Source organism: Vanacampus margaritifer, chromosome 18, assembly GCF_051991255.1.
Source record: "Vanacampus margaritifer isolate UIUO_Vmar chromosome 18, RoL_Vmar_1.0, whole genome shotgun sequence".
NCBI lineage: Eukaryota > Metazoa > Chordata > Actinopteri > Syngnathiformes > Syngnathidae > Vanacampus > Vanacampus margaritifer.
The window spans coordinates 2,838,327-2,862,235 of NC_135449.1; the positions used below are offsets into that span (position 1 = coordinate 2,838,327).

At 42.6% G+C, this 23,909-nt stretch overlaps 2 protein-coding genes and 1 long non-coding RNA gene across 4 annotated transcripts in view; 1 reads left to right on the plus strand and 2 right to left on the minus strand.

The window, feature by feature from the left end:
- myo1d (myosin 1D) overlaps positions 1 to 10,551 on the minus strand; it is a 41,165-nt gene extending 30,614 nt beyond the window's left edge. Inside the window, exons 1-7 of the mRNA XM_077549750.1 lie at positions 10,409 to 10,551; positions 2,426 to 2,634; positions 1,822 to 1,915; positions 1,585 to 1,750; positions 1,434 to 1,487; positions 883 to 978; positions 41 to 157 (exon numbers count right to left, since the gene is read on the minus strand). Coding sequence (XP_077405876.1) covers positions 41 to 157; positions 883 to 978; positions 1,434 to 1,487; positions 1,585 to 1,750; positions 1,822 to 1,915; positions 2,426 to 2,634; positions 10,409 to 10,503 — 831 coding nt within the window. The 5' untranslated portion in view covers positions 10,504 to 10,551. The remainder of the gene's footprint in view (positions 1 to 40; positions 158 to 882; positions 979 to 1,433; positions 1,488 to 1,584; positions 1,751 to 1,821; positions 1,916 to 2,425; positions 2,635 to 10,408) is intronic.
- Positions 10,414 to 12,273, plus strand: LOC144037882 (uncharacterized). Its single transcript, XR_013289109.1, has 2 exons — positions 10,414 to 10,560; positions 11,874 to 12,273. It is a non-coding gene; the product is annotated as an uncharacterized LOC144037882 (long non-coding RNA).
- A 970-nt stretch (positions 12,274 to 13,243) lies between these two features.
- pdk2a (pyruvate dehydrogenase kinase 2a) lies at positions 13,244 to 21,270 on the minus strand. 2 transcript variants are annotated; one of them, XM_077551558.1, is made up of 11 exons: positions 21,049 to 21,270; positions 20,551 to 20,692; positions 20,080 to 20,151; positions 19,197 to 19,381; positions 19,028 to 19,117; positions 17,624 to 17,701; positions 16,965 to 17,041; positions 16,799 to 16,894; positions 15,096 to 15,206; positions 14,899 to 15,012; positions 13,244 to 13,894 (listed from the first exon to the last, which is right to left on the minus strand). In XM_077551558.1, exons 1-11 carry the CDS (start codon positions 21,164 to 21,166, stop codon positions 13,751 to 13,753), a joined length of 1,227 nt encoding a protein of 408 aa, XP_077407684.1. In that variant the 5' UTR covers positions 21,167 to 21,270; the 3' UTR covers positions 13,244 to 13,750. The 2 variants fall into 2 exon arrangements, 1 of the variants encoding a protein (XP_077407684.1); XR_013289287.1 differs by lacking the exons at positions 13,244 to 13,894; positions 14,899 to 15,012 and having other exon boundaries at positions 15,145 to 15,206; positions 19,047 to 19,117.
- Between the last annotated feature and the right edge of the window lie 2,639 nt (positions 21,271 to 23,909).

Sequence of the window (23,909 nt, forward strand, 5' to 3'; positions counted from 1 at the left end):
GCGTACAAGCTCAGGGATCAAACGGGAACGGGAACTTTACCAGGTGCAAGATGGTGGCCAGGATCTTGTAAACCGTTAGGACCTCGTCACCCGTGAAGCCGATCACTTTCATGGCGTCGGCCACGGCTTTGAAATCGGCGCTGTCGTTGATGCACGACTGCAGATGGAGGATAAGAGATCAACCAGGGCAATGTTGCAAAAAAGAAGACGCTCTTTCCCCCAGTGTTTTAAACTGATTTGTGAATAATGATGAAACTTAGCTATATCTATAGCTATAGCTATCTTAATGTTTTTTTTTGTTTTTTTTTAAAGCTTACAGAAGGCTTTGATGCAGCCTCTGAACTGAAGAGGGATGCTTGAAGAATGGTAGTTATTACAAAAACGGCCAGCAGGTGGCAGCAGAGTATAAGAGATCAACCAGGGCCATGTTGCAACAAGTTGTTTTCCCAATAATGATGAAACTTAGCTATATTCTAATGCTAATTGCTGCAAAACGGAAACAGGTAAGAGATAGAAGAGACTCTAATCTTTCTTTTGGTAGGTTCCATGTTTTGATCGCAATAGAACACAATTGCAAAATCAGTTCAAATCCAGTAAAACAGCCGGGAGCGAAGGGGGTTGCTTCAGTGAAATTGGCTGCGAGTGAATGAGTTAATTGAGCTAGGGCATAAGTGCCAGCAAAAAAATTTATAATTTTTTTTTTAAATCCCACCACCAAAATATCACAAAAATGAATGTATATAATACACAATGATGACCTTGTCTCAATTTACCCCCAGTTTAGTTCAACACAAAGCCATTATTTAATTGTTCATGTCCAGAACGAACCTTCTGCCATCTAGTGCATTAGTTTTAGCAAATAAACAGATGAGTAAGCTCTACCTTTATCTGGCCTCCCACTTTGATGTAGTTGTAGCTTTTGGGGTCCCTTTGGACATGGAGAGTACGCAGCAGGGCATCGGGAGCTCCTCTCAGCAGCTTGTCCAAACCAAACACACACAAAAAGTCAACTTTAAGAACATGTTCCTACATACACTACAAAGAACAAGTCAATTAAATTAATTAATTAATTAAACTTCTTTTAACTCTTTGACTGCCAGACGTTTTCAGAAAAGGGATGCCGTGGGTGCCGGCCGATTTAAGCATTTTTGACTGATCTTTCAAGGGCCACAGAAAATGATGTGTTTGGACTATGGAAACACACATACTACCAAATGAAAGATTGGACTCTCATCTTTCATCAGAAAAAAAAGTTTGTTTCTACCTTATTCCGTTTTTCAGTAATCAACAATAGAAAATGGTTAGTTTCACCTCTGTTTTGAAAAAAAACGTCTTTTAACGTCTTTGGCACTCCTCGATAGGATTTTACTAAACGTTATTTAACGTTTTTGGCAGTCAAAGAGTTAATGAATATTCTAAGTAAACATATTTACCTGATAGAACGAGTGAAAGCTCCGCTCTCCTTCTTGCTGAAAAATCACTCTTGACTGAGTGGGAAAAAAAATGAAACCGATAATCCGATGCAACAAGAGAAAAGACTGGTGATGAATTTAAAGGTTAGCCACAGACGGGAGACGTCCTTACCTTCTCCAGCAGGTAGTTGCTGATGTGGCCGCCGATGGGGTCCCCCTTGAAGTCAAAGTTGATGTCCATGTATTTGCCAAATCGGCTGGAGTTGTCGTTGCGGTTGGTCTTGGCGTTCCCGAAGGCCTCCAGGACGCAGTTGGACTTGAGGAGCATGTTTTTCACCCTGTGGAGGACATGACGGCCGCCTGTCACACATTTGCTTTGCTTTATACGTATAAAATAAGTCTTCCTCACCTCTCAACCTCAGCCCGCTGGTTGGGGTTAGTGATGGCAGCAATGTACTGCATGATGTATTTGCTGGCTTCCGTTTTTCCGGCCCCGCTTTCCCCTGCAAAAAAAAAAAAGCACCACATATATATATATATATATATATTATAAAAAGATTTTATATTTAAGCAGATGACTCACCGTAACTAACAAAAGAGATTTTCCACAGTCAAACCGCAGAGTGTCTTTAAATACGGTATACAATTATATTAGGAGTCTATCATTTCAGTTTAATTGGCTGCCAAATGGAATCAGCAGACCTCAAGAAGGGAGGTGTAGTTGTCTCTCTGACCACTGGGTGTCACTTTATCCCCATTGTGGTCACACCAAGAAAATGTTTTGCTCGTCATGTGTTGTCATTGGTAATTACTTTTTATGTAAAAAATCTCATTGACTACTAACCTAAATTGGATAGATTGCATACAAAAAAAATCTTTCAACACTATCGTCCAAATGTGAATTGTTGTCGGGCTGGAAACTAGTCCAGGGTGTACCCCGCGGGCCTCTCCCCCCCCAAATCATCTAGGATAAGTTTTAGGAAAACGGCTGAATGGATGAATCCAATTGTTACCCGAGATGACAATACAGGTGTCTTTGTTGCGCCTCTTCATGGCTTTGTAGGCGGCGTCAGCGATGGCAAAGAGATGCGGCGGCCTCTCGTAGAGCTCGCGGCCTTTATACTGCTCCACGACGTCGCGGCCGTAGATGTTCATGGCACGGTAAGGGTTGACCGACACCACCACCTCGCCAATGTAACTGTAGATTCTCCCCTTCTCGAACCTGAAGACCAAAACAGACGTTTAGTTAAGAGACTTATAAGACCTATTTCGAGGCTACTTCCTTTAAATTTAGTCAGTCGTAATAAAGAAAAAATATATATAAATCGACGCCTTCTTAACTGAAACCCAAAAACGTGCAAGTGCGTTTTTTAATACTTAACTTTGTCCCTCACTCCCAAAAACGTATTTATATGTTTTTTATGCAAGATATATAGTGAGTTAAGAGTCGTAATAAAGAAAAAAAATATATAAATCCACGCCTTCTTAACTCAAACCCAAAAACGTGCAAGTACGTTTTTTAATACTTAACTTTGTCCTTCACTCCCAAAAACGTATTTATATGTTTTTTTTATGCAAGAGCATTAAGAAGGCTTTGATGCAGCTTCCGTCATAAAGAGGTGGCTTAAAGCAATGGTAGTTATCACAAAAAACAGCCAGCGGGCGGCAGCAGAGTATAAGAGATAAGCCAGGGCCATATTGCAACAAGCTCTTTTTGCCAGTGTTTTCAACAGGAATATGAATAATGATGAAACTGTGCTATATTCTAAAGCTAATTGCTGCAAAACGTAAACAGATACAAATATACTTTCCCTGATGAAACAAAGAGACTCTAATCGTTCTTTTGGTAGGTTGCATGTTTTTATAGCAATAGAACACAATATTCTGTGGGACTTGCAAAATCAGTCAGAATCCAGTAAAACAGCCAGGAGCGAAGGGGGTTGCTTCAGTGAAAATGGCTGGGAGTGAATGAGTTAAAATAATTACCCAAGTCTTTTTTTTTAATATATAATATATATATATATATAGATTTTTCAGGCAACAAATTTTTTTACCATTTGCATCATGAGATGATTAAGGTAAAAAATAAAAATAAAAAAATTTTAAAAAACGGAATTGTTTTAAGAGAGTGTGGACTTTTGAAGACAGGCTCATTTAAGGTTCCTGTTTAATTATTTACACCGTGGATATTGTATAATGCAACTCTGACCTCATTATAATGCAGATAAAAGATGGAAAGATAGAAAGTTAAGTAAGCATCAACTTTATTGAACTGCATAAATCGTTAATATATAACCAAAAGACAATCCAAACGTGACATGTTATTCCAACACGGCAATTCTGATCAGGAAGTTCATGCAGCCAAAACTTGCACCAAGGCTTTGACGTGCAGAACCAGAAAGTCTTCATTTGGAATATTATAACATGTCTGCCTCACAGTTTTGAGGCTCAGGGTTCGAATCTTGGCTGCTGCCCACTTGTGTGCAGTTTACATGTTCTCTGTGCTTGTGTGTTTTTTCTTCATCTTCCTCCAACATTCCATAAGGAGGGCAAACGGAAGACTGAATTGCTCATAGGTGTCACTGTGAGTGCAAATGTTTGTTTTGTCTCCGTGCCCCGTAGGTTGGCTGGCGACCAGTTCATGGTGTCATCCCGACGCTCAAATTCCCCCGCTACCCTAACGACGACACCTGGTATCAAAGCATCTCCCGTCATTTAGGAAAAAAGCTCTTTGTGCCTTTTCCTCCCTCCTCTCCTCGCTATCCTCCGAACCGCCGAATGACCTCCTTCCGTTTCCTTCCTCTTCCAAAAAAGCAATCGGATCCCGGCTGGTCGGCACAGAAGAAGAATGGTCTCTTTATTCAGCGCTACCTAACGTCTGCTGCCCCCCCCCCCCCGACAAACAATCCGGGTAAGTGGGGGTCGACTTTATTTCAGAAACATCCTCAACAGTCGCGTGTGAAGTCTGTCACCAAAGCCAGTCAGGTCCTCCGTGTTGGCAAGCAAACAACAATGACGACGGGTAGCTAGCTGTTAGCGCTAGCTAACATTAGCGGCGCGCTACGACACCCTCTTTGGCAGCCGGACCAAAACACGAGCATTGTTCTGCTAGGCTAACACGCGTCGCCATTCAAAGCTCCATTGTGCGCTGGCTCGCTGCCACCGCCAGGAGGCTGCCGTGCGCCCGCGCCATTGTTCGGGCGTCAATCGGACGTCTTTGTCTGAAAACGGACCCAATGTGGGTCGAGCGATGTAGCGCGAGCATACATGAGAGAGGCTTAGTGTATTTTCTTCATCAAAAGTTCAGCCTGGAACTCGTTAAATTTGGAATGTTTAATTAACTCTTTGACTGCCAAAAACGTTAAATAACGTTTAGTAAAATCCTATGGAGGAGTGCCAAAGACGTTAAAAGACGTTTTTGTTTTTTTTTTTCAAAACAGAGGTGAAATTAACCATTTTCTATTGTTGATTACTGAAAAACGGAATAAGGTAGAAACAAACTTATTTTTTCTGATGAAAGATGAGAGTCCAATCTTTCATTTGGTAATATGTGTGTTTCCATAGTCCAAACACATCATTTTCTGTGGACCTTGAAAGATCAGTCAAAAACGCTTAAATCGGCTGGCACCCACGGCATCCCTTTTCTGAAAACGTCTGGCAGTCAAAGAGTTAAGCATTCTGTATGGATTCATTAATAATTAATTCCCATCTTATCGTTTGGCGTGGATGGAAGAAGGCAATCAAACACGGATGAATGGAGAGGAAAAAAAGCTCACAAAAGCTTTCAAGAGGAGGAGAAGCAGTTTAACATTGAACTTTGTATTCTTCTTTGGTGTAGGAGGAGATGGAGGAGGGAGAGCGGTGAGAAAATGTCATAAACGGCTTGGAGCTCCTCCCAAAAGTTGACCATAAAAAAAGATCCGCCCAGGCCAAACTGCAGCGTGCGGTTCTGTGTGTGCGCTCTGCTCTCGTCTGTCTATCTTTGTGAAGCGCGACCTTTTTGACTCTCCAAAACAAGAACAGCCATTCTCTATTTGCAGCCTGCATCATTTTCGTACGCGTCTCCAAACAGGCGTTGTGACTTCTTTGATTGATTGTCCCAATGCTTTTTGTTTTGGGTCCACGTTGGCGTGCGTTCACCCTGCACGTGTGCCAACGCTTTCACCTTCAGGGTCATGTCAGGCATTATAAAAAAAAGCGAGGAGATAATCTGTGTGTGTTCCACTTCATCACAGTCGCTCTTGTTTGAGTCCGAGCGGCTTAAGCTGATCTGCGCCCACCCGCCGCGGATGCCGCCGGATGGCACGTGACGCCCGTCAAAAAAAAAAAACGCCATCTCCAGCTGTGCGCAGGGGAATACTTGGGCTCGAGTGTGTCGGTGGAAACAGGAGCTGCGGGCGAACGGATCCGATGACTCACACCCCACGACACAATAAGCGGGTTCAATAAGACGACAATCTTCTGAGGGAGGGAGGTGGGTGGGGTCATGATGTAAAAAGCTGATGTTTCCATTGAAGTGTAGAGAGGTGAAAAAACAAAATGGCTGCTTCCAGAAAGAAGCAGTGACTCATGGAGCTGTTCGGGGCGAAAGTCCAGAAATCGCAAATCAAGCGCCAGAAAGGATCAGCGGACTAAATTGAATAATAATTACACGCTCCCTGAGGAGCAAGAGCGTGTGTGCGTGCTGAGTCAGCAACTAGTATCCGTTCCACCACCCCCGACACAACTACATAATGACATCATGTCAAGAACAAGAAGGCTTCAGTGAAGAAGTGTCGCATCAGCGTACAGAAGCATTTTCGAATACATGCGTAAGCTTTTCCTACGCCATTCGAATATAATAAAACTACATTGACACAAAAATCCATACCCCACTAATAGAGATGACATTGACGTACAAAAATGTGTATTCTAGCTAAAATTGGCTTCAACTGTACTGTATGGGTTAGCTGCTTTTGGGTAGTCAATGTACGAGCCCTAAAATGCACCCCAAAATGGCAGCTTCCATCCAACATGGCTGGCTTCCTGATAGATTTGATATTTTTTTGTCAATTCTATCAACAGGGATGTGATTTGACCAAAGTGAAATTATCTGAAAATTTAGCCGGGGGTCTGGGGGCCGCCGGCACCCAGCTAGGTCCAGGGCAGTGCCCTGGTGGGGGGACAAGGGGGGCGCAGCCCCCCGGAGCTCATGGGTTTTCCGTTTTTTTAAGTACTTTCAATGCACTCACATGACAAAGAAATAGACAAAACAACAGCATAAATTTTCAATGTATATTGAACTATCCCATATAAAATGGCAGTTTTAGTCAACTCAAAATCAGTCACATTCAGAAACATTGGACTGCCTTTGCTTTTAAAAACTATCACTGAGAATATCATCATATCTAACTAATGTGATTACTAAGTTAACACATAAATAATGTTGAAGAGTTCAACTTTCATGAACAAATAATTGTATCATGACCAAATGAGAAGTAACTCATATTAGAGCATACCACAAATGTCTTTGTTATAGCAGAAGATGTTATCTGTCGGAGTCATGTGCATACACAATGAACTACTAAAAAAAAATGAAAATAAAAAAAATAATTTAAAAAAAACGGAATTTTTTTTTGGGGGGGGGGGTAGATAAAAAAAGCGGAATTCCGCGAATTAGCGGAAAAATCACATCCCTGTATCAAAATAGAATTTTTTTTTTCTCTAATTTCTCACATTCGGTTCAAGTGGAAGTCAACCTTAAACATTCCTTGACAATAAATATGTTATGTGTGACCTCACTCGTCTAAACATGACATTCTGATTAATAATACATTTGTGGAATAAGAGTTATGAAGCAAAATCCAGCTGTTTTTTTTTATCCATCTCGGGGCTGCTATTTTACCACCTGCTGTCGACTGAAGATGACATCACAGTTGCTCAGGGCTCAGGCGACGACCAATCACAGCTAAGCTGTTTGTCTGAAGCTGGGCTGTGATTGGTTGTTACCCGAGACCTGAGCAACAATGATGTCATCGTTAGTCGACAGCAAATGGCAAAATGGCCGCCCCCCCTGAGATGGATAAAAACGGCTGAATTTTGCTGCTTAATGCAATATTCACCATATTTAGACTAGCATAGAACATATTATTGCCCAAAAAAAATGTTGGGGTTGACTTCCTCTTCAAACAGGAACCTGGTATGCAACTAGTCACCCCTGACATCTGGAATATGGCCTGATTCTGCCCCCAGCCCCCGAGGCACTTCGAGTGCAGTTTTGTCAAATTTAAGTGACGTAACAGAAACCAATCCAGTGAAGGTAGCGTTAAGTGTTTTGTAGCCTCCCCCTCCCACAAATGAGGCGTCTGCGAGAGCTGCTCTACTTATTTGCGGAGGAGGTTTGGGCTTTGGTTTTTTTTTGAGGGGGGGGGGGGGGGCTGCAGAATAACACAACACCAGCACGGCGAGTGTTTACATAAGGACGGTAATGTGGTTCCGATTACACAGGCTCGTATGGAAATTCTTGCGGCGAGACTGGACGATCGCAGGCGAGCGGGCCCGCCGGGCAAATAAACCGTCTGTTGTCGAGGAGAGGCAGGAAATCTCCAGGCGGGCCCGGACTGAGTTCTCAACCGACATTGAGAATATGCCCAAATCCTGACTTTTATCAAGCAGGTTGTAGCGCGCTGGTATATTGCGGGCGGATCATAAAAGCTATCCGGGCTCTGGTCCGCTGGATTTTTATTGCCGAGGAGCGCCTAAAGGAGAAAGTAAACAGTGCTGCTTTGGCTGATAAGACTGGTACAAAAGGGCAAACCTCGCCGGCGTCGCATGCTCACATTGATTGCCCTTGCGTAGGATGAAAAGGAAAAGACGAAGGTCACGCTGGACTTTGTTCCTAAATGTCTTCCACATCACTCGGCGAGCCCTACTTTTGATTGAGAGCACGCAATGCCAACGTTATTTAGAAAAAAACGTTTGGTTTTGGTCCAAAGTGCAAAAAAAACCCCGCCCGTGTCACATGACGACGAGGATGAAAGCGGAAGGTGGTCCTTAAAAACAGTGAGAGGAAACCCTTGAAACATGAGGAGCAACACGGTCAGGAGGAAACGCCGGCTTTCGCTTTTCCTTCCTGTCTTCTAAACCCTCCACAGTTCAAAGGTCAAATCACTCCAGCCTCTCAGAAGGCCAAGTCTCACTTGTTGAAAAATGTCATCGGACTGGAAGAGCAAGTGAGAGTATGTTGTAGAAACCTTGGTGGCTTCGGGTTGGCGGAGTGCACTTGTGCCAGACGCAGCCGGCCCCGCCCCCTTCCCGGGACTTCCTGCAAGACTAAAACAAACAGCCGATCCTGTAATTATTTGCTTTGCAGGCCGCTGCCTTATAAAGACATTCAGACCGGCATCCAATCAGGAAAGAGAACCCTTATCCAGCCGGCCATCTGTCCCAAAGGAGCGGGCACCGCTGCACCCTCAGAAACCATCTTTTTTCCAAAGCAACATGACGGGCGCGGAGTGACGGGAACGCTCGGCAGAAAAAGTTACTCGGAGGTTGGAGTCCCTCAATTTAGGCTTGGGTGTGAACCAAAACTCGTCTCCGGGCCCACCACCTCCCGTCTAGATTGTCACCAGACCTGAACCACTGAGCTGCATCTTCACCAATGCCCCCGGGTCCCTCAAACACATGCTGGGAATACGGGGAGGAGGAAGTGGGGGTTATTAGCACTCCTGCTTGGCGACGCCCTCAGCAAATAACAATCCGCACACGCCATCTCCGGACCGAGCTGAGGGGAAAACAAGCAGACAGAAACTGGCAAGAGGCGGGAAAATGAGGCCCAATGTTGGCCCGCTAGCCGTCTGGCTACTGTGCGCGCTGTCTGGGAAAACACCGTCAAGCTCTTCTTAATACATCAACTAGCCGGGTATAAATCCCACGAGCTGCCCATTCATTGTTGGGGTATTTTAAGTAATCTCTTGGACTGCAACGATACACCAAAGTTAAGATTTTATATCTTGATGTACTGACTCACAGTTCTGTCCATGATTTGATTTTTAAATCGAATTAATATAAAACAATACATACCATAATATTACATTATATTCAAAGTTCTGCAATTTTAGTTGTTTTGGTAGTTCAACTAGCATTAGTGGTAGCCACAGTTTTACTCACGCTGGTCAGATTACCGTCACCCGAAAAACACATAGTTGGAGGTGGCTTGCTGAAGAAATCTTAAAACTAGGTCTACATTATTTTAAATAATAATACAGTGGACCAGGCTGCCGCTTTTGCAAGCGATGGAAGGCAATCACAAAGTCAAATCGCGCTGAACAGTGTCAAAAGGCAGAGCCACCGTGTATACGTTGCACAAGCGGTGATTTATTGACGTTGGAAACTTTTGTACCGAGAGGCATGTGCTTCCTAGCCACAAATATTTTTTGCAAAGTTGGCCTTGCCTTACCTGTACAACCCAACAAATATAGCAAATGGAGGTGCAGTACAGTAGTAGTATTTTTTATTATATATATTATATTCAAGTATTTTTTTTGTAGAATTTTTAAATGTTAATGTGTTCAAAATCTAAGGCGAGGCAGCGTTATTTAATTGCGCATATCATAGACAAAGTCAAAAATCATAGATGAATTACATTGATTGCAATAATGTCAATTTGCTTTTTCTAAAAGTTAAGAAATTAGAAATATTTTTGGGGGGAAAATAACAGTAGACTTCCTTTTAAAACATGGGTTCTAACAACAATAATTTAAACCGTTATTAGTCTTATTAAATGACAATGATTAAATACGAGGAATATGCTGCCACGACATGAGCATTAAACCCAGCTACATCAAAGCCACATGGTAAAGCTGTCAATCAAAATATGCCTTTATGACGTCAAACTTCAGGGGTCGCTCCTTTATGACGTCACACTACCACCTGGGCACCTACAAATGCACCTTTTGGCGGGTTTACGTTGACCTGGAGGCACCTGTTGCAGCAAAACCAAAGATAAGGGCGCTCACCTCAGCTTGAGGTTGGCCATGAAGTCCTCCATGGACACGTTGTCCAGAAGCACAAAGTCGGCCATCCCGAACTCGAGGCTCTCGTGTTCGGCCATCGTCTTTCCCGGGGTGGCTTGGAGTTTCCTTCTCGAAGCCCAGACGTCCGTCTCCAGGTGAGCCGTCTCTACGCCGCCTCCTCCTCCTTTTGCTCGTCACTGCTCGACGCCAACTTTCTTCTCGCTCATTTCCGAACGAGCAACTAGTCTGTGACAAAATGTTGTTTAGTTTTCTCCTCTCCCTCGTGTTAAGTGTTCATGTCAAGTTACAACCGCATCCTTGTTCCGTCACTGGCACACACAAGCGCGAGCTGGACGGGCTGTCCCGCCTCGTGTTGTCCGGAGACTCTCACAGCCAATGGGAACGCAGCTTGCTCACTTCAAGCCACGCCCCTACACGAAAGCGGGTGTTTGTTTTTTATTTTTTTTTAAACGACATTCTCTTTTATAAACCACCGTTTCATTCCCAAGTCCACGCTTCATACTTTGGCGATGACTGGGAAGTGGACCACGCCGCTGTGGGAGGAGAAATGGGGGCTGTAACCACGTTTGCCTGTGACCATACAAGGAAAAAAGAGGGATTTTCCCTCAGACTTTCAGCGGTCATCAGCTGGATGGGCAAGAAGTTAAAAAAAAAAAAACTACTGGATCAGCAACAAACTTGTTGCGTCGAGTCAATGTCGGTGCAATTGCGCTATCTAGTGGACAAGAGAGGAAAATCCTCCAAATGACTCGAAACTGACTCAAGACTGTCCTCTAGTGGTTAAAAATAAACATAGGATTAAATATATTGTACTGACTTTGGAAGTTAAATACAGTACAGTGAACGTAATAAAAAAGTAAAATTTAGGTATACTGTAATTGACACTCTTTTGTAACTGACCAGTCAGTGCACACCTGGCACCATTTAAGGAGCCTCTGAATAACCCCAAAGATGTTTTAAATATTCTAATAGTCTTTGGCTGACTTTTTCCAGCAGAAGAAAAACATTGTAGGAATTGTTAGTGTGGTGATGACCACACGCTTGTTTACATTTTGGGAAATATGACCTGAAAGGTCAAATTTGGTTTCATCGGACCAGGATGTACTTTTTAATTTGCACCCCCCCCCCCAAAAAAAAAAAAAACGCCTCACACTTTACAATCTCAGCGTGGCAAGAGTTCCTCGCTGGCATCTGCCAGGACTTCAGTTGCATAATAGATGGAACTTTTTATGCTCCATCTGCCCCCCAACTCTGCTCGGTCCCGCGCAAAAAGATGACAGCAACCAGGAGGAGGAGACGACCATCTGCGGTCACGCTCGAGATGACATTTACGCGGCTTCACACTTACTCACCGCGTGTGTGTGTGTTTATGTGTCATCTCCAGGAATCACCGTCTCCACTTTCACACTCTCCTCCTCACCTGCTACTTGTTCTTTTTTCGTCCTAGCAGAAGAGCAACGATCAGCATCTGCGAGATGGATGACACAGCCGGGGGCCGAATCATCGATGCGGCGTTGGCCCGCAAGGTAGCGACCGTAAAGTGAGCCTCGCTTGACATTCGCTCGTTCCTCGACGCCCGGCGGGCAGATGGCGGGGACGCGTGCTGCGATGCCAGTAAGAGCAGCAGCGATCTGTTGCGCGCGTCATCCACGCGGCATGTGTTCGGATGATACAACGTTAGGAACCAACAGTGGGAAGCGGGGTCAAAAATGCTGCCTTTACAAAGATACCGAAACGTCAAATACAGTGGATATGGACTGAGCTTGGCCCATGAATAGTGAAAATCTGTGCAGAATTTACACTCATAACCCCCCAAAATTCTTAATTAAAAAACTGATAAACTGCCACCAACTTTTCCATTTTTTTTTTTTGCTATTTACTCTAATGCTCACTATTAATTGACACTGGTTGTAGTAATAATGACCGACATGTAGACCACGCGAATAGTTAGTTACTAGAGAATTTAGTGATACACGAAGATTAGACTCAATTTCCATGTATCTTATTTCACTGTAGGTAGAAGCGGTGGGACAAACAGACACCGTTGGGTCTTCATATATATTTTTTAATACTAACTTATGTATCATATTTACAGTATTTACAATCACTTCAAGCTGGGAATAAACTTATAAAAAATAACATTTCACACAATAATCGATGAGATTGACTAGACATGTCAAGGCACAGTCTGATAATAATAATAATAATAATCAGAGGTGTAAAATCCAGGTCCAGAAAGTATAAACCCTGCCACAGTTTGGCTTTAGCACCTGATGCTAGCTAGCTAGCTCCCTAAAAGAGAAACAAGCACCATGGGAGCTAGCTAGGGAGCTAGCTAGCTAGCATCGGGGGCTAAAGCCAAACTGTGGCAGGGTTTATACTTTCCGGACCTGGATTTGCCACCTCTGATGATAATAATAATAATAATAATAATCAGAGGTGTAAAATCCAGGTCCAGAAAGTATAAACCCTGCCACAGTTTGGCTTTAGCACCTGATGCTAGCTAGCTAGCTCCCTAAAAGAGAAACAAGCACCATGGGAGCTAGCTAGCTAGCATCGGGGGCTAAAGCCAAACTGTGGCAGGGTGTATACTTTCTGGACCTGGATTTGCCACCTCTGATGATAATAATAATAATAATAATAATAATAATAATCAGAGGTGTAAAATCCAGGTCCAGAAAGTATAAACCCTGCCACAGTTTGGCTTTAGCACCTGATGCTAGCTAGCTAGCTCCCTAAAAGAGAAACAAGCACCATGGGAGCTAGCTAGGGCGCTAGCTAGCTAGCATCGGGGGCTAAAGCCAAACTGTGGCAGGGTTTATACTTTCCGGACCTGGATTTTCCACCTCTGATGATAATAATAATAATAATAATAATAATAATAATAACGCACACTGTTCGCTGATGATGTTTTGATGGCGAGGATGTCACATGACTGATGTTTTTTCCAAGATGCACACAAGAATGGAGTAAACAAACAATGCCAACTTGGAATTTCCAAGTCATTCACATATGATCCTTTGGGTGGGAGTATTGTGGGCTTGTCAGTACCTTCCTTCCTCGTTCCGAGCCGACAACATGCCGGGAGCCGCGCGGGACGGCTCCGCTTGTTCGGCCTCTCACCAGACTTTTTTTTTTTTTTAAACATCCTCCGATCGTCCCTGACAAAAACAACATGCTACTGCTAAGACTGAAGTGAGAGCAGGCACTTGTCTGATTGGTCCATGATGGCAGGGAGGGGGTGGGGGGGGATGCAAAAGGCCTTCAGGAGGACTTTTTCATGGCGGGGTAGCAGGGCGGGTTTTAAACGGACAAGACGCGGCTTCACTTGGCCACCTTGTAGTTGCTCAGGTCCAGAGGTTCCCTGCTGGGGATGCACCAGTCGTCCGCCTCCTGGCTCACTTTGTAGTTCCTCAGCGCCGTCTTGTTGTACACCGGAAGCCTCTCGATGGAGTCCGTCGACAGCGCCTGACACACACGGCACGGAACTCAAGGTTTGGCCGTTACGCGACGCTAGAAAATGTTGCGTTTCAGGCGAACTCATCGGTGTCAAACATAAGGCCCTGGCCCACCATATCATCTTATGAGGCCCGTATATATAAAACTATGATGTGACGATATACATTTATATGGCTTAACAGTCTTAATGGTGGTCTGAGGGAAGCCATAACCACAACGTGGGCCGTAAAACTGAGTTTGACACTGGTTTAACTCGTTCCATGACCTTCAAAAGAGAATATTACAATGTCGCTTCTGTCAAAATGCTTTGATTGATGATGTCCCTTTCCGGTCCAGCCCTTCACTTCCGGTCAGAGTCCCGCCCCCTCCCGCCTCGTTGGGCACCTTACCAAAGGATGACGTCACTTTCGGTCACCCCCTTTAACCCAAATATGGGCACATGTCATATGAGGTCATGCTGCCGTCCCTTATGCCCAAATATGGACTTCCTATGACATCATACTTTTGACCCTTTGCCCAAATATGGACTTCCTATGACGTCATACTACTGGCGGCTGAGAAAATGTCCAAACATGTCCTGTTTAGATCCCGCCCCTATGCCCAAATATGGACTTCCTAAGATGTCATACTTCCGGTGATCCGGAACAAGTGCGGACACCTTTGAACAAATCGGGACGTGTCCTAACAATGAAGGTCATTGAGCTCACTGTGATCCTGCCCACTAGGCCCAAATATGGACTTCCTGTCTTAGTTCCATTTATGAAATAATCCCCATTGAAATGAATTGGAGTTCTATGAATCCGTGCCAACCCACCCCACAAAACATGTTTTTTTTTTTTCATTTTAATAAAAAATGTATCATAATGTAATGTGACTACAATAAAGATCAGTCCATTTTCTATTCGCAAAAACCCTAAAAGATCTCCGCTTCTAAATTTAAGCCTCCTTAATCCTTCAGTATTAAAATTGGATTCCACGATATGGAGCGTTTTGTGCACACGGCTTCATCTCACCTTCAAGTAGATGACGGCGTCGGTTCCGTGACCCTCCATGGAGTAGAGCTGCAGGTCGCCCTGGAAGTACTTGGCGTAGAGTCGCGAGATGGGAAGCCCGTAGCCAAAGCCGGCCTGCGCACAAGGACGGACGGACGCCTTTCAAACACGCGCTCCTGTTCGCCAGCGCCATCGTTTTCACAACGTCGCGGACCCACCAGCGGCGGTCGGGCGTGCTCTCCCATCTGCGGCGCGGGGGCGGTGGAGTACATGTAGCTGAAGAGGTTGTCGATCCGGCGGAAGGGAACGCCGCCGCCCTTGTCGCTCACCTGCCGGGAAAGGAGAGAAGGACGTGAGCAGCGGTTGGGGCAATCCTCTCTTTGTTGACGGCACTCGTCGCCATGGCGACGCTGAAGAAGAGATGCTTGTGGTGAAGAACGGCCATCTTTTTTTTTAGCCTACAAATACTTATAATTTTTTTCAGCGAAGGGTGTGGAATTGGATCGGAACCAGACATGCCTAAAGCCTGATGTTGTCGATAGGTTTATCTTCCTTGCCAAAAATTTGGATTACAATTTGGCACCTACCTGGCCTGAAATACTAAACATACCGGAGGGAGGATTGTGTTGACATGTTCTGGGAGAAAATATTTAGTTTTTTGTTTTTTTTGTATGGAAGCAGCACCTTTTTTATTTAGATGACATTTTTGTTGATTTACGGTTGACGGTTAATACTAGAAGAAGAAAAAAGAACTTTAAACCTGTGTTGGGTTTCTGGATTAATAATGCAAATCCCAGAAGGAAAAATCCTATGAATAACATCATTGTCATTTTTCTTTTTTCTCTTCTTTTTTTTTTAACTCATTCACTGCCATTGACGGCTGTAGACGTCAAAAAAATAATTTGAACTATTTCTATTAATTTTCCACTTTTGTTAATAAGATTATGAAAACCTAAAAAAAAAATTTTTTTACTGCACATTAGAAAATATATAAAATTTGTGCACGCACGTCACGCAGAAAAACACGGATTTTATAATAATTAAAATTTTAGAATAATTCAAATTTCTTTTTTTTTTGTGGTGTGTCAAATATAGAAGATATATTTATTCTTGATTTAAGGGATTCTAAAATAAAATCTGATTTCTCATCATAGGTTAGTGATTTTTTTAAAAACTCATTAACTCATTCACTGCCATTGACGGCTGTAGACGTCAAAAAATTAATTTGAACTATTTCTATTAATTTTCCACTTTTGTTAATAAGATTATGAAAACCTAAAAAAAAAATTTTTTTACTGCACATTTAGAAAATATTTAAAATTTGTGATTAATCGTGAGTTAATTATTGAAGTCATGTGATTAATTAAAATTGAAAATTTTAATCGCCTGACACGATTTAAAAAAAGAAAGAAAAGATTATTAAAAATTAGGGGCGTCAGCCGCTTATTTATTTTTTTAATTGTAATTAATCGTATGACTTCACTAGTTAACTCACGATTAATCCCAAATTTTATATCTGTTCTAAATGTACAATAAAAAAATTCTAGGTTTTCAAACTCTTGTTAACAAAAGTGGAAAAAATGTGAAACTAATAGAAATAGTTCAAATGAATTTTTGACGTCTATAGCCGTCAATGGCAGTGAATGAGTTAATGATGAGTTTTTAAAAAAATCACTAACCTATGATGAGAAATCCGATTTTATTTTAGAATCCCTTAAATCAAGAATAAATATATCTTCTATATTTGACACGCCACAAAAAAAAAGAAATTTGAATTATCCTAAAATTTAAATTATTATAAAATCCGTGTTTTTCCTGCGTGATGTGCGTGCACTCACGGCAGACAACGGTGCGCTCTAAAGCGGCCATGCCAGAATACTAAGGCCGTATCAGGCAAATCCTAACATACTGTACTGCACACCTTAATGGACATGTCCTCTCCCCCAAGAGACACCAGCACCCGGATGGCCGGCAGCTCTCGGTTCTCGTGCGTCTCGATGGTCGCCCTCATGGCGTTCTGGTATGAAAAGGAATAATCATTTCAGAAATCGTTTCAAAAAAATAAGACGTATTTGTCGCCGTCTCACCTTGAAGAGCTCGAACAGCATGTGATACAAGTGCGACGGCACGTACACGATGCCGATGGGCTGCTGCGTCTTCTTGACTGCGCGAGGAAAAAACAATTCGCCGTTTCAATGTCATCGCCCACTTGAGCGCGTTTTTCCACGCCGGGCCGCTTATCTCCGTCAATATTTATCCGGCCCGCTCGGGCCATTACTTCAGCTTGAGTGCTGCTAAACTTAGCGGCGGCGGGCGGGGTGGGCGGTGGGGGGGGGACACTTTGCATTGAGTGTGTACACAAGCGAGGCCCGCGCTGTTTATTCTCACATTTGATCCCCAAGACCTTTAGAATGTTCGCTTTAAGCCAATTTTCCAAAAAAAAGGCATGCCAGCCTTAAGCGCCGGACTAAACATGTTTCACGCATCAAGCAAGTGCTGATTATCGTAGACAAATTCGAGCATGTCCTGACGATTACTCACAAGGCGCCGATATGTCAACTCCACCCGAACCTCACCCCCCCTCTACGCTTCACAAACTGTAACGTGGTGATCATGAAAATGGATGCGCCAAATGGAATTCACGACACAATATCATCTCATTGAAAATGGATGAGTAGCTTTCGGAATAGTCAGCGTGAGAAATGACGTTAATGGGAATTGGACGAGAGTAGCGCATTGCACTCACTGTTGATCTCTTGTAGAGTGAGCGCCGGCGAGCGCAGGTAGTACTGCTCACACAGCATCTTGGCGCTGTGGAAGGCGTCTGAAACACAAAAGCAATTATTTGCCTATCAAATAATCATAATAATAACACAGTAGTCTTAATAGTCATATTCATGGTTCACTATTCAAAAATTCAACTTTTACATTTTTCCCCCCCCCCAGCTTTTCGTGGGCTTTTTTGCATTTTTTTTCCTAGAGTACCCTGAGATGCCACAAGATGGCGCCAAAGCGCTGTCTAATAGTAATTGCTGTCAAAGAAGAAGTAGGACAAGGTAACAACTTGACAGAGAGGATGAACTTTGACTGGTTTGTCAGCGGAAGAAATTATGAAGAGTTTAAATGCACGTCTTGTGTATTTTTTTTCCATAATCAAATATCAAAATGTCATAAGCCATTTACTTTTAAGGGTAATAGACTTAATAGTTTGGGGTATTTAAACTAATAATATAGGCCAGTGATTACCAAGTGGTAACGTGGGCTCCCTCTAGTGGCATGTGAAATATTTTTAAACATTTCATTCGCAAGTCATTTGAATTGTGTATCTAAGTAGTTTTGACAAAATATTTTATTTAAACGCAGGTTAATATTAAAATGCATCATGTTACATTGGCTTACAATAATAAAAAATACACTTTTTAGTTTTTAACACTACTGTATTTTAATGTTGATCATGATGGTGGTACTTGAAGAACTGATTTTTTTTTTTTAGGACATTAATGAAAATCTGAGAAACACTAGCATGTGAAAGATTTTTAAACATTTCATTCGCAAGTCATTTGAATTGTGTATCTAAGTAGTTTTGACAAAATATTTTATTTAAACGCAGGTTAATATTAAATTGGCTTACAATAATAAAAAAATACACTTTTTAGTTTTTAACACTACTGTATTTTAATGTTGATCACGATGGTGGTACTTGAAGAACTGATTTTTTTTTTTTTAGGACGTTAATGAAAATCTGAGAAACACTAATATAGGTGATTAGAAACATTTTCATAAACGCTCCCTCTAGTGGCATGTGAAAGATTTTTAAACATTTCATTCGCAAGTCATTTGAATTGTGTATCTAAGTAGTTTTGACAAAATATTTTATTTAAACGCAGGTTAATATTAAAATGCATCATGTTACATTGGCTTACAATAATAAAAAATACACTTTTTAGTTTTTAACACTACTGTATTTTAATGTTGATCATGATGGTGGTACTTGAAGAACTGATTTTTTTTTTTTAAGACGTTAATGAAAATCTGAGAAACACTAATATAGGTGATTAGAAACATTTTCATAAACGTTTTTTTTTTGTTATTTGCGGCATACCTCGGCCCCTATTCGGGAGAAAACTGTAATTAAAAAACCAACATTTACCCTGCACCACGTCGCCCACCTGGCAGTGTGGGTCGATGCTGCCGATGGTGTTGGGGTGCACGGGGTTGGTGGTGCCGTCAAAAATGAGAGCTGGCCAAAGACAAAGAAGATCTTTCAATGCGTCCCGGACTTGCGCTGAGGTGGGCCCCCCGTCGTCACGGTTACGCACTGTGCTGGTTGATGAGCATGCGGATGGAGATGCGGCTCATGTAGAAGCGGTCCAGGAAGTACTGGATGTTCTGGTTGGTGACGGCATCCTGCGGGAAGACTTCCTTGTACTCCATGACGCCTTGAGCCATGGTGGGGACCACGTCGTTGTGGCGGTTCCGGATGGTCACCAGGGCCTCCACGAACCTGGACAGACCAGGGTGAAGGGGGGGGGGGGGTAAATTATGAGCAAACAAGCTTTTTTTTCCACGGCATGTATTTTGGCAGCTGAATTTGTTGTTTTTCTTTCTCGCTAGAACGTTATTAGAAATATCAAAGTCGGTAATTCCCATGTAAATTGGTGCCTTAAGATACGGCTTCTCGTTTTTCAAGATATGAGCCGTCATTCACGATTTTTATGTGGTGGCAGTGAACTTAAATTCAACTCATATTACAATAAGTAGATGTTTGGCTAATATTGAACAAGTCTTTAAAAAAAGAGCCTTCAACAACAAAAAAAGAGAATTACACACATTTTATTTTAAAGCACACATAGCTGCGCCTAAGAAAAGTCAACTTAGGTTAATGTATGTTGATGTAAAATAGTTAAAAAAAAATAACTCAATCAGTAGTACTAGCAATACTTTTTTCTTCTTTTGTGTCTGCATCAGGACAATTATACTGCCACCTGGTGGCCAAAGCATGATATAGCAATCATAATGCGCTAACTTGGAATTATTTTCACCCTAATTAAGATATGCAGTTTTTATACAATTTATACAAAAGTACAATTTTATGGAGGGCTATTTGACCTTATTAAAAAAATAAAATAAAAACTTTATGTTTCCATTCTTTTAAAGATTATTTGAAATAAGTTTTGAGGTCATGGAAGAAATTAAACGTACTCTTCAAGGACTTTGTGGTCGTCCGGGTTCTTGTGGAGGAAGTCGAGGATTTCCATCAAACTTTGGATGTACCTGACAACACACACACACACACACACACACACACACACACACACACGCACATGTGTTCATAACAATATAGAATAACCATGCAGGACAGCAAAACACAGACACATGAGGAGAAAGTGGGCTAAAGTTCACAGCTGAGAAGGAAACCCCCACCCCGTGTCCCCCCCTCGCCCTCCTCGAAACCGCCTCCCCCGTGAGTACGTGCACATCCCGCGGGAGCGAGCACAACTTGGTGGAAAAGAGTGTTGTTGTTATCTTGAGCGTGTGACATAAGTGGACATGCGCGGCAGATGCTTTGCCTCATTAACATATTTTCAGACATCGAGTGTCATATGAGAAGAAGAATAACATTCTGCCAGCCATGCATGGCCTTTACAGCATTGATCGAAAACAAACACTCACCAGCCTTGCACCGTTTGCACGGAGGGTGTCGTGAGCAGCTTGTCGGGCAGCAGGTTGATCTCCTTCATGATGTTGGAAAGCCGCACTGGCAGTTCCTGCCTCAAGAAGGCAAAGGATGTTTTCTCGCAGGCGTTGATGGATCCTGGATGGACACACGACCAAACATTCCTAATGATGGCTGCGGTTTTAGTAGAATCTGGGGACGGCGAGTCTACAACTAGTCACTATTTTATTTATTTATTTCAAAAATGTATAAGAAATTCCTGAGACCTTCTCTTTCCCGAGGGGTCCATATCTGACGCAATATTGTATTCAAGTGACCAGCGTGCATGCAAGGCCGGCCAACTGCGGCGCATCCATCCCACCATTAAATTGAATGACACCCATTTAAAAAAAAAAATAAATAAATAAAACATCCAATGCAATGCAATGATAATACTATAACAACGTACTTTTGTCACGTAGCAGTGTTCGTTTGCATGCATTTCCGACACTCACCGAAGTCCAGAAACTGCTTCATGGAGAGCGGCGAAGGGGAAAATTTGGAGAAGTGCTCGATGTGTTTGGGAACACTCGCCAGCGCGGCGTTTTTCATAATAAAGCGAACGAACTTCATTTTTTGATGCCGTGGAAGGTCACGGCCGCCAAATGCGACTGCTAGTTCGGGCTGCAGCGAGCTCGCCAGTCGCCACAGCAGATGAAGCTACCCTAAAATAAGTGGGCGTGGACAAACGGCGGGTAGCCAATAGGAGGGTGAGTTTGTGATTTACTTGCCAAGAGAGCCAATAGGAGCCGGGGGGGCGGGGTTTGTTGTTAGCTCCACTTCGGAAAGAAAACACAGGACACGAATGGCGAGTAGCCAATAGGTGGCGAGATTTTTATTTACACCCCAGTTGGGCCAATAGAAGCTGAAGGGCGGGGTTTGCGCGGTCTATTTATCTTCCGGTTGAGCCAATGGGAGCTGCGTGGCATGGGATTGTTATATGTCCGCCTGGACAGCGGACTGTAAGCACCTTTGCCCTACTTCTGTTATTCAGGAACGTGACAAAGTACTGCGAACCCCCGCATATTCGCGTTTGACACGCGCAATTTTGCATAACGCCATCTAGAATGGAATAGAAAGCTTTTATTTTTGTTGTATGGTGCAGATGTAACGAAAACGGGGTGCAACTATCAAGTTTGAAGATTTGAAAAACATAAAAACTGCACTAAACAAACTAAATATGCAGTGCAACTCTCAGTAACGCACATTACATGTGCAGGCCTTGAAACAAGTAACTGAGACGCGGGGAAACACTTTCTCTATTTGACCTCCTGGGTTTGAAAGGCAGCAGCGGGTTGGTCCGTCTACCAATCGGCCTCCCCGGCAGAAGATTCCCTGGAAGTTTGCCAGCGTTGGTTTTGAACAGAAATGCTTCTGTCAGGGAACAATGTGCCCCGCTCGACATCGCACACTCCCGTTACGTAAGCTGCTGCTGCTGCTGAGTCGGGATTGTCCTCACAAAGCCGCCGCCTTGTTGTTGTTCATCGAAACATGGGTTGCGCACACAAGCTCATGTAATCAATGTCATGTAACGTTTTGGGTTCAAGTCAAGGTGCCTTAATCGTTTTTGTTATTTCCCTCAAAAAAGGTTTTTGTAACTCACGTGAACAGTCATACTAAAACATTTTGATTATACTTTACATGGCGTATGATATGATTCAAGGACGTAGCGTTTTTGATTCAGTGTAGCTTTTGTCATGTTTAGTAATACTAACAAAGTAACATGTAAAACCTAAACTATTTAAGTTAACTAAAGGTAACAAAACCGCAAATTATCAGCAACATCAAATTGATTTATATTTGGCTTAGATCTCTCATAAATGACGACTTGATACGTATTTCGATACATGGGATGCGAAACGATTCAAGAATGCAACCATTCTATTTGGTTTGTCAAATCAAAACCAATTTGAATTGGTTTTTGTTACACCCCTAATATATATATATATATATATATATATATATATATATACACATACAATTTAAAAAAATATTTTATTTTGTTATTATTTATTATTAAAAACATTTTTTATATTTATATATATATATATATGCATAGTTTAAAAAAAATAAAAAAATAAAATAAAATAAATAAGTACGACTGTACACCTTGTAAATCCTGAGATATCCATCTAAAATGAGGAGGAACTGCGGGTCCACATGAACTAGCGTTTTGTGGACTTTCATTTTGTTCAATATCAATTTGAATCTCAGAAGGTGAAGCACGGAGTCAAAAATGACTTTTGACCCCATTTAAAGCGAACTGGATAACGACGACAACTTCAATACAGTAAGTAAATACTGTAGTTTAAATGAGGACCTTTGATATCATCATTGAAGAATCTCCAGCTGTTTATCTACTGGAAACCCTCCACTGAGCAGTGTGTGTACTGTTTGCGAGGGCTTGTATTACCCCCCACCCCACCCCGCCACACCCCCACCCCCTAGTAGTTTTCCATCATCCGCCATTCCTACTACTGGTCAAGCTCCTATTCCCGCCCATCAGCGTGGCCTTACCAAATGGCGCAACTGGACCTCTACCAGGACCGTGCAGGGGATGGTTGCCTACTTGGAACGACATGTCCTTGTGATAGTGACGTGTGGCGTGGATAAAAAATAAAAATAAAAAATAAAGTACACACCTGCCACAAATAACTCAACAACTCATGCCTGAAAACAGATAGACTACCAATTTTGGTTTAAAACATCAATTTATCATCAATTTTCTAGGGTGCTTTGAATTTGAGAACATTCAGCCTATTAAGCCAATTTCACTCGACAGTGCCCCCTCCTGGAAGAAATGTGTAACTGCAACAGTGCCCCTCCCGGTGCTCTTTACTGTTGCTTATCTTTAACTGGGCGCATTAAGACATCTGAGGTGGGGAAGGAAGACGATATCGCCCACAGAAGAACTGCGGATGAAGTGTAGCATTAGAATTAGCATATTCATATACAATATTTATGTTCTGTAGCCTGTGGCTAACCCCGTGTGAATAACTAACACATCAAGAAGTAGCCTGGTGCTGACCTTTCACTCTCCACCTGACACAAGTATGCCTTCACTCTCCCGGGATGACGACAGTCGTCACAGGAGTTTTGGATCATTGCATCCTATTTGTAAAATGATCTTTTCTTGGCCATAAGGCCCGGGAATGAATCAGTAAGGAAAAAAGGGATGAGGAACATCACAAGCGAGCAGGTTATATACAGCCGCTTACATAAGAAACACCCACCAGCGTGTTATTTATTGTGTACGCTGTTGCTGACTGGCTTGCCTGCTTGCTTGCTTTGCCCCCCAAAATAAAAACAAAAAGTC

What these genes read in the sequence shown, in the direction of transcription:
- pdk2a (XM_077551558.1), bottom strand. Translation starts at nt 21,166, where the DNA reads ATGAAGTTCGTTCGCTTTATTATGAAAAACGCCGCGCTGGCGAGTGTT. An exon ending in GACCACAAAGTCCTTGAAGA is followed by an intron (nt 19,382 to 20,079) that starts GTACGTTTAATT and finishes TGGTCTGTCCAG; the next exon opens with GTTCGTGGAGGCCCTGGTGA. An exon ending in CACTCTACAAGAGATCAACA is followed by an intron (nt 17,042 to 17,623) that starts GTGAGTGCAATG and finishes TTCCTCGCGCAG; the next exon opens with TCAAGAAGACGCAGCAGCCC.